This window comes from Hibiscus syriacus, unplaced genomic scaffold (genome assembly GCF_006381635.1).
Source record: "Hibiscus syriacus cultivar Baekdansim isolate YM2019G1 unplaced genomic scaffold, ASM638163v2 tig00110783_pilon, whole genome shotgun sequence".
Lineage (NCBI taxonomy): Eukaryota > Viridiplantae > Streptophyta > Magnoliopsida > Malvales > Malvaceae > Hibiscus > Hibiscus syriacus.
Window position 1 is genome coordinate 582,518 of NW_024062861.1, and position 9,499 is coordinate 592,016.

At 35.3% G+C, this 9,499-nt stretch overlaps 1 protein-coding gene across 1 annotated transcript; it reads right to left on the bottom strand.

Moving 5' to 3' along the window:
• Nucleotides 1–899: 899 nt before the first annotated feature.
• LOC120140296 lies at nt 900–1,608 on the bottom strand. The gene is made up of 3 exons (XM_039155294.1): nt 1,490–1,608; nt 1,358–1,399; nt 900–1,262 (listed from the first exon to the last, which is right to left on the bottom strand). The coding sequence occupies exons 1-3, from the start codon at nt 1,583–1,585 to the stop codon at nt 900–902; spliced, it is 501 nt and encodes a 166-aa protein (XP_039011225.1). The 5' UTR covers nt 1,586–1,608.
• Between the last annotated feature and the right edge of the window lie 7,891 nt (nt 1,609–9,499).

Here is a 9,499-nt window from a genome sequence, read left to right on the forward strand (position 1 = left end):
ATCAGGGTTGATATGTATTTACCCTAAAATCTGAATTTTATTCAATTAATTATTTATTTTATTGATTGTGTTTATTCCATACAAATATTTTATATTATTAATATATATATATGTCTATCTTAAAAATATTTTTGAATCCATCATTTATAAAGTTCAGTAAGATAGATTTGGATGCTTACACCTTATTTGAGGCAAAGATATCTATGACATTGATGTTCAGTAACATGTAATGAATGATGTCATTACTTAGGATGATATTTATGATAATGTTGTTGATATGATAAAGATACAGTATTGTTTAGATTTGATTAGGGTTTTTTTTAGAAGAGGCGAGGAAGATGATTGTTTTTGAGATTAAGATTTTATCATATATCTTATATATTTAAAATTTGTGTTAAAGAATTTTTTAGAGTTTGTGATCTGAATTTTTTCTATTTTGATCCGAAAAATTTATAACATAATCATAATTCATATTTAAAAGTATTATGTCATTTATATTTTTTCTCATCAAATCATTAATCCTATAAATATATAATAAGAATTATGATTATTGTTATTAGAAGTTGCCGTAAACCTCTTATAATTTTAATTTAATAGTGAAATTTTCATTTTTATTTATAATTTATTTAAGATTTTTCAGGTAAATCTACGTCTCATTTTATTATATATCCGTTTGTTTGTCAGTATTCTTGTACTTAACTCATACCAGACTGAAATAAGGGGGAAAAGAAGGCGGGAAATTATCTTAATTATTTATTGGAGCAGAAAAGAAATTGAAAACAAAGAAAGAATAGCATCAGAAATTAGAAACAATAAGAGATTAACTTTCAAAACTTGTTTGGGAATGTGTAAATTGCATAGAATCAGTAAAAGAAAAACTTTGTTGAAACAGAAAGCCTTCAAACTTTAAGAAATGTTAAATACAAACGTAGAACATACCGATCGATGAAGATTCTGATCTCAAGATGATTGAAAGGAAAGTAAAGAGGAGGAGACAGAACCAGCGCCTTCGGCGGCAAATCGACACCCGCGCTTCCCTTCCGTTTGGCTTGGGCTTTGGGGATGGAATTGGATCGTTGCTCGGGAAACGAAGAGTTTAGGTTTTCGATTGCGGTAACGCGACACTCTTGCCAATCCAGACAACTGAGGTCTCCGATCAACTCCTCTTGTGTCAGCCAGGCGTTGGACGAAATGCTGGCTCGTAAAGTGGAACGTGATGGATCTATCAGATCGAGCGTCTCCACCGCATCACTCAGCTCTTTCTAATCAGTAGTTCGGTCAATATAATAAGGTCACTAAAACTAAAGACGGACTAGTCAAACGGAGAAACGGAAACAGAGTTTTAATCGTCGATTACCTTAACTCCCTTGGGTTTCTTAAAACCGTGGATGGAGAAAATCTAAAGAAGAAGAAATAAATCAGATGATGAACAATAAGATTAGAAATCAAAAGAAACTGAAAAGTTAGAATGAGAGAGGAATTGATGGACCTGGTGGAGGGAATCGACGGTGAGAGGGAGTTGTTTGTGAGAGGAAAGGAAATCGATGTAGCCTTCTAAAGAAATCTTCCGCTTCTTTGATCCCATTGTAGACGACGATGACTGCTCTGAATTTGAATTCTCTTTCTTTCTCAAACTTTTCCAAATCAAAACCGTCTTCTTCTCAGTTTCTGCTTGTTATTGGGCACTTATAAGGATATCGGGTTGTTTAATTATAATAATTTAACTATCGAAACGATTTTTTCTTAAAAGTGAAAAAAATGTGATTTTGAAAATCACATTAATTTTTAATTTACCTCTTTCAATTAATTTTTAATTTAAAAATAAATGTGATTTAAAAAATCTCTCGTTTCAAAAAAATTTAGATTTTCTTTATGAAAAAAAGGGTTCGAAGAGTCGCCACCGATATTTGATTAGGGTGTGAATAGGCACTCAAAAATATTTTGTCATTTTAAATAAAAATTAATTTTAATTAAAACAACAAATTAAGATCTGCATTACCAAAAAATAAGTTCGGGAGTCAGTTACGTGTGGGGAAGGATTATCACCCCCACAACGCCCTAAATCGGTACCTAGTCGATTAATTAAAGTCTTTGCAATGAACTTTATAAATTTGAATTTAATTTGATTTTTATCCCATAAAACAAAGATGTGAATTTAATAATATTCAAAAGAACTCAAATAAATTAAATTAACATTACCGAGTCGTTTTAGAAAGATAAAGAGTGTTCGATTATTTACAAATATCGAGACCAGATCTTAAAAGCTATAACAACCTTTTCTCGATAAATTTAAATAAACGAACATTTCATTTTCTTTCGTTCCTAAATTTTAGGTGACAAATTAATTTTTGGTTTCACTTTCGGGATACACTTTTAATTTAAAATGGTCAAAACGATCCTATAATCAGTTAAGACAAGTCATTCAAGATAATTTTAAATTAAAAAAGTATTACCCTTAGTCCGATTATGTATTTGTCGAGTTATGCACATGAGGATATTATACAAATTATGCAATGTTATTTGAACAAAATATTATCATACTAAAAATGTTAAAACGTACGATGGAAAGTTATTACCATGTATAATAAATAAACCCACATAATGATAAAACAAATATGCTTAGTAAGAAAATTACCACCTTACACACGTGTCATAATATATAATATATGTATAACTCGTGTCCACCAAACAACAAATATATATACATACACTTATGCGCATGTTACCATGGAGAAACGACACATGGCATAATAAACTCATAAAATATACATATATTGAGCACACATGTCTCTAAACAAATGAACAAAGGGTTAAACTCCTGTAATCAGTCCTCCAATCGCATATAAAAAAATGCAACATAAATAAATACACAAATGTACATAAAAAAAGAGAACAACATGATGACCAAAACGAAAGGATAGGCAAAGTCAGAATTAAAAGCTTAACTTAGTCAAAGATCATATCATGGAGCGTAAATATTGATATCTTAGATACTAGCAGTGAAGTAAGCCCATAAATACACTTGGGGCTAGAATAAAAGTTTTGAAAATGGTATCCCGAGTGTACAAACAATGGAAAACTCAAAATGACTACACTTAGGGACTAAAACAGAAGGCTTAAAAATAGAGTGGTAAATCTAGAATTTAGAAAATATGAAAAGAGGCCTAAAATTGGATTTTACCCTAAAGCTTCAATGGCTAAAAATTAATTTACCCAAATGCTATAATATAAAACCTATTTTTCAACTAAACCTAGACTAAACTTACACCTACACTCACACACAGCCGCTCAAGCTGTCTTCCCCTCTACTCTCTCCCTCACGCTCACATGGTCGAAAACAAGGTTTCTCAAGCTAGATGAACTCCAAATGGCCACCATATCTTGGTGACCATTCCATACTCCGAACCAACACAGAATTCGACCGGGTAAGTTCCTAATCCTAACCCAAACACAACTAAATACTTGATGCTCTTCTAACCCTTTTTATTCAAAACCCCTGATCTAAAAAAACTTAACCCATATGCAAGGTTTCCCGACCGACTATCAACATTTGAACACCGACTCCGGCGACATACAACTCAGGTAAATCTCTAATCCTTCCCTATTTTCTATTTTGATTTCGACAGGAAAAAAAACAAAATAAATGCATGAAATATTTAAGAACAAAAATAAAAATAAAACCTTTTGAAAATGCCCTCTCTTTTAACGTGTATCACAGGATTTTGCCTTTGTTGTTGGATTTTCCGTTGTTGATGAACCCCTCTCATTTGTTGTTTTTCTTCACCTTTGCTTAAAAAATAAACACACGCACACACCATACTTTCCAATGTTTTGTTCTGATGCTTTGTATTGATGAAACCAAAAAAGAAAACCTTGTGTTTCTAAAAAATTGGTCTCAAATTTATTTTGTTTTTTTATTGTATCGCAAATGGTGAACCAGAAAATCTTTACAAATTGTTTTTTTTTATCGTTGATAATCTCTCGGATAATATATCTCCCTTTTTTTGTCTGTAATCTGTGATGCTTAATAATTTCTGGTTCCTTCCCTTTCCTTTTTTTCTTTGGCTCCGTCCTCTCCTCTGTTATGTGTTCCTTTTTCGTTTCTGGTGGTTAATTGTTCAATAAAAACTGACCCCCACCCCACTTTGTTTTGGTTAACTCCCGATAACCATTTTTCAATTTTCCTGGACTTCACGTGGACTGGCTTGGATGATAATGTTGATGGGTCATTGGGCTTGAACTGGGTCTTCAACGGGTTAGGTTATTCTTTAGGCATGTCATTGCTTCGGGTCTGCTCCGACATAACCCTGGACAAATCGAGTATCTACAGCTGCCCCTCTTTGATCATTGTCGTATAACGAGAATAGAGCAAAGATTAAAAGATGATCGAATTTGTCCGGTCATGAGAACTTCAAAAGATTAAACCACTCCACTGTTACTTTGGGATAAATGAAACTTGAAAAATCTTCAAATGATAAGTCTGCTCCCTATTTCTTCAGAGAGTATAGGACTTGATCTTCAACAAATATGTCCACTCCCTATTCCTTCAGAGAGTATAGGACTCGATCTTCAAAAAATGTGTCTGCTCCCTATTCCTTCAGAGAGTATAAGACTCGATCTTCAATAAACATGTCCGCTCCCTATTGCTTCAGAGAGTATGGAACTCGAACATCTTCTTCTTACGGGTTCGCTCCCTCTTTATCTAGGGAGTATGGAACTCGAACATTTTCTTCTTACGGGTTCGCTCCCTCTTTCTCTAGGGAGTATGGAACTCGAACATTTTCTTCTTACGGGTTCGCTCCCTCTTTCTCTAGGGAGTATGGAACTCGAACATCTTCTTCTTATGGGTTCACTCCCTCTTTCTCTAGGGAGTATGGAACTTGAACATGTTCTTCTGCTTTACTACTTTCTTGTGAAGACTTCTAGATGATTTGCTTCACTACTCTCTCGTGAAGACTTAAGTTTGATTTTCTTCGAAGGTCGAACCTGAAAATCAAACATTATCAATCATTAATGTGTGCTTGAAAATTTGAAAATCATTATACTCAAAAATTTAGAATTTAAGAGAATCTTTTCGAATTCATTTCTCTTGTGAGAGTTTGTCTCGCCGCAACTAAATACGAGAGTCTTCCTTGACTTGACTGTCATTTGAACCCCTCCCTTCCTGGGATATTGAATCGGTTAATAACTCCTCACGCACGTTTCCTTTTCTTTGTACTCGAGAAATTTTACTTTTTCTCCTACATCTGATAGTCTGATGGTTTGCTCCAACACTCTTCCGAGAAGGCTTAAAAAGGATATGCTTCACTACTCTTCGGTGAAGGCTTAAGATAGTTTGCTTCACTACTCTTTGGTGAAGGCTCAAAATGGATTTGCTTCACTACTCTTTGGTGAAGACTTGGCTTTGCCCCAATCTTCTGTGTACAAGTCACTTTAATTGAGTGATTCCTCTCTTCATACGTGAACATCTCTATTTTTCTTCTATATCTGATGGTTATCACTTTAGAGTAATGCTTCTTCTGTGGATTAGACCTCTCAATTCTTCAGGGTATGCCTCTCTAAACGTGATTTCTTGCTTTTGAGGTTTAAAATCTTCCTTTCAACTTGTTGGCCTTTTGACATCATGCATCTTCTCTTTTCACTGGAAGATCTATCAAAACCATGTGTTTATGCATGAAACACGAACACAAATGCAATTAAATGTATTAGTGTAATGCATTTTCTTTTATGCAAATGATGTTCTCATGAATGCATAAATGTCGATTCCATCTTCATTTGACTTCAAAGTGGTGAACTTAGTCTTCTTATACTTGATCATTCCTTTCCAGGGTCTGCTTTATATACCCGTGTAGCAACTCATAGTTTCCAACTTGCATTTTTGCGAGCCCTCTGCTTTTCTTCTATCTCCTTATCGTCTTTGTTATCTATCTTTATTTCGGAGAAAGTGTTTTATCTCTCAACTTCTTGCTATGGTCAGAAGCATGATTGTGTTGCCCCGTTTTTGGAGACTATGTACATGACTGCGCCAAACTCCACAAAGATCAATGGGATAGTTGCATCTATTATGCTTTAACTCATATCACAAGGAGGATTTATCCCAATTTTTCATGTCACCACATCATTTTTCATTTTAACCTTGGAGTTACGTATGACAACCTTCATCTCGGATAATGGAAACAACACATGATCGCAACATTGATTAAGCATCATATTTACTGGTTCGTAAATCATTTGTCAACACATTCATCTTTTCTTGTGGCTTCTGCCCATACTTTTAACCAGAGAAGCTCTTTGCATAACGTCCAGAGTTTTTGTATGGGATTACAAGAATACCAAAACTCAATAAAGATTAAAGTGGGATGTTTCTACTCGCCAACATTGATGCATGTGACATCACCAGAATAATGCAACTGATGATGGAAAAAATGATCATATATGGTAAACTCCACTATCACTGTTTCACCATTTTCATTCTTCATACATTTTTATCCTCTTGGAACCATTTTTCAATTCAATGATCGTTCCACAGGTCTTCATTGGCTTCCAAAGATGCCCCACAATAATACCTCTAGCTGAAGCAAGCCTTCACTAATGTCGCAACATTATCTTATTCAAGTAAGAGCCTTCAAAATGCCCCAACACCTCAAATTATAAGGCTCATTTTCAATGCCTTCTTGGTCTGAATCTTATCATCTCAACATGATGTGGGTTCAGTCGTGCCCCGATATTATCTCATACTGGTACGGGCCTTCAAAATGCCCCAATGTGGGTATTCATGGCTCTCTCGTACCAAAATCTCTTAACCTTGAATGCTCACATTCTAGTGTCACTACACAACAGTGTAGCTGAATATCTTGAGGGCTTCTCTTCAAGTTGCCTTAAACACTTAAGAAATGATTAGTTCTAACATAATGTCTTACATTTTGTTATGAGCTGGGATATGTGAGCCCTACTCTTCAAATAAAACGATCATCTTAGTCTTGATTGGTCGCACACTTGCATCTATGCTATGCACTAGGATATATGCCTCATTCCATATGGTGACCATCTTCTTGACTGGTTACTGACAACGTCACAAAGGAGTGTTACAAGCTCCATTCCTCAGTCCTTCTGATCTCTCGGACTATTTGCTATAAACACTATGGAATGCTTCAGGTTCTGGCATCGCTTATTCTTTCTTCAATGGAGGCAAAAAGAGCCTCGTCAGCGTCAAGGACCTTTCACATTTGAGACTATCCTGTTTGAAAATATTTTTCCCCTTTCTCTTATTTTAGGGATCAAAGAATAAAATAATCTTGTATAATACTGCCCCTTAATTCAGACTCACAATTGAATCAAATCATAAACAAGAGTTCACAGAATATCAAAAGAATCAATAGCTCTTTAATATTTTCAGGGTTATAGCTCTTTGACAAGTGTCAAAATTGAGGGGTTGGCTTCAGGTTGGCTTCCTATTTTCTAAGATTTCAACCACCGAAATATCATTTCCTTCTAAGTCATCGTGAATATTGCAACATGCCCTTCTTTTTTTGGCTTGGTATTTTAATCAGATGCGGACAAAATGACGCAACTAGCATAATTCATTACTAGACTTTCTAGAACACTTCTATTTCAGTTCTATGAAATCTTCCATTTGTTCAAGCCTCGTAGACTCCTCTAACCAAGGCAGTGCAGAAATATCGATCTAAAAATGAAATTTCTGAGTGCACGTGTGAAATTGACTATAACAGGTGTTCCTTATCTCCCTTAGTCCATTTTTGCCACTAACTCCTTATTTATAAAATTGATTTAATTTTCCATTGTCTGGCTAGCTGAAATCAGCTTTATTGTAATTTGCCTTTATCGGGCTAGCTGAAGGATTCATCTCATCATAAAGTCTTTGACTTCACAATCACAGTGGAGCATACACCGAATTGCGAGTACCCGATTAACGTCATGGTTTGAATATAATCTATTCATAAAGCCAGAGTTTTCGAGTTTCCTCTATAACCAATTGCTTTAGCGGAATAGCTCAGCTTTATTGTATACATATAATATAATCATCTTTATCAGGGTAGCTGAATTCTATCCATAAAGCCGGGCTTTTAACCAACTGCTCTAGAGGGACAGCTCAAGCTTTATTATATACATATACTATTATAATCTGGGTATACGGATCCAATTTCTTAAGCTTGTCAATAAGAACCTGTCATAGTCTAGGTGTTGTTGAAAGTCAGAAAATCTCATCGTTAGAGTTCAATTCCCAAGCAACTGACCTAAACTAGACTCATCTACTCGACTATTCCATCCGTAAAGATCATAATCATCATCGAACGTCGTCAACAAAAGTATGGTCTAGATAGTTTTGTAATGTCATATGCAAAAGATGGCCCATGTTGTCCGCTCCTATGCATACCTGAATACCAAGCCTATGGTTCATTCTATTATGATAGAAGAAGGCTATATCTGTACCTGCAATAAAAAGGTATGGTGTTCAATTGTATCTTCTGGGGATAAGGTCAAGGTCCTTGTTTTATCATGTTTCAACCTTGTCATTTTGTCAAAAATTTATAACTCTAACCATTAAAGAGCTTTTAATTCAATTGATATTCAAAGAATTTCAAATCATGAATTTGATTCAATGATCACCATTCTTAAAGTAACATGAGTTCATTTAAATATCATTATATAAAAAAACTGAGAATGGATGAAAAACAAGTTCAAACATGATGTTGCAAATGGGAAATGCGATTGTGGTGGAGCACAACCTTTTCAACCAAAAGGCCCTATTTTCCCTAGAATGATGGGTGCCCCGTTGGATTAGGGTTTTCATCCGCATTCTCTCCCCATATCTCGATCATTTCTTGTGTCAGGACTCCTTTATCAATGAGATTTTCTATCTCTTCCATCAACGGTATGCATTTGTCAGTGAGATGACCTAATGCCCCCATATGAAAATCATAAGCACTATTCGGGTCGTAGCCATAAGCAGATGGGCTAGTCTTTATTCTTAATGGCCTTGGAGTGAGGTACTGATTCTTGATTAAAGGGGATAACAAGTCAGAAATGGGCACTTGAAAAACCTTGAGGGTCGTATTTTCCCAAGACATCTTCTGCGGCCAGTCTCGGACTACCTCTCCTTTAACTTTCTTCTTGTTATTTCTCACTTCTATATTCTTTTTTAGCGTCAGAGAGGTCTCAAGAGTTGAGTCCTTTATCTCTGCTTTACATATCTTGCTTTCCTTGATTTTTTTTTCTCATTTTCAACACTCTCTTCGGCATGTACTTCACTTGTTTCAACCACATCAATTTCATTCTGGCAATTGACTTTCAACTGCTGAGCATCCACCTCTATAACTCCATGAGCCAAAAGATCTCGAACCTATCGCTTTAAGTTGCTACAATTCTCGATAGAGTGTCCTCGGGCTCCAGCATGATATTCACAAGTAACATCCTCATTATACCAACTCGGATAAGGGGGCAGCAAAGGCTTGGCCAGACGTGGGACAATCAGTTGGGC

What these genes read in the sequence shown, in the direction of transcription:
- LOC120140296 (XM_039155294.1), bottom strand. Translation starts at nt 1,585, where the DNA reads ATGGGATCAAAGAAGCGGAAGATTTCTTTAGAAGGCTACATCGATTTC. An exon ending in CCGTCGATTCCCTCCACCAG is followed by an intron (nt 1,400 to 1,489) that starts GTCCATCAATTC and finishes CTTCTTCTTTAG; the next exon opens with ATTTTCTCCATCCACGGTTT. An exon ending in AGAAACCCAAGGGAGTTAAG is followed by an intron (nt 1,263 to 1,357) that starts GTAATCGACGAT and finishes ACTACTGATTAG; the next exon opens with AAAGAGCTGAGTGATGCGGT.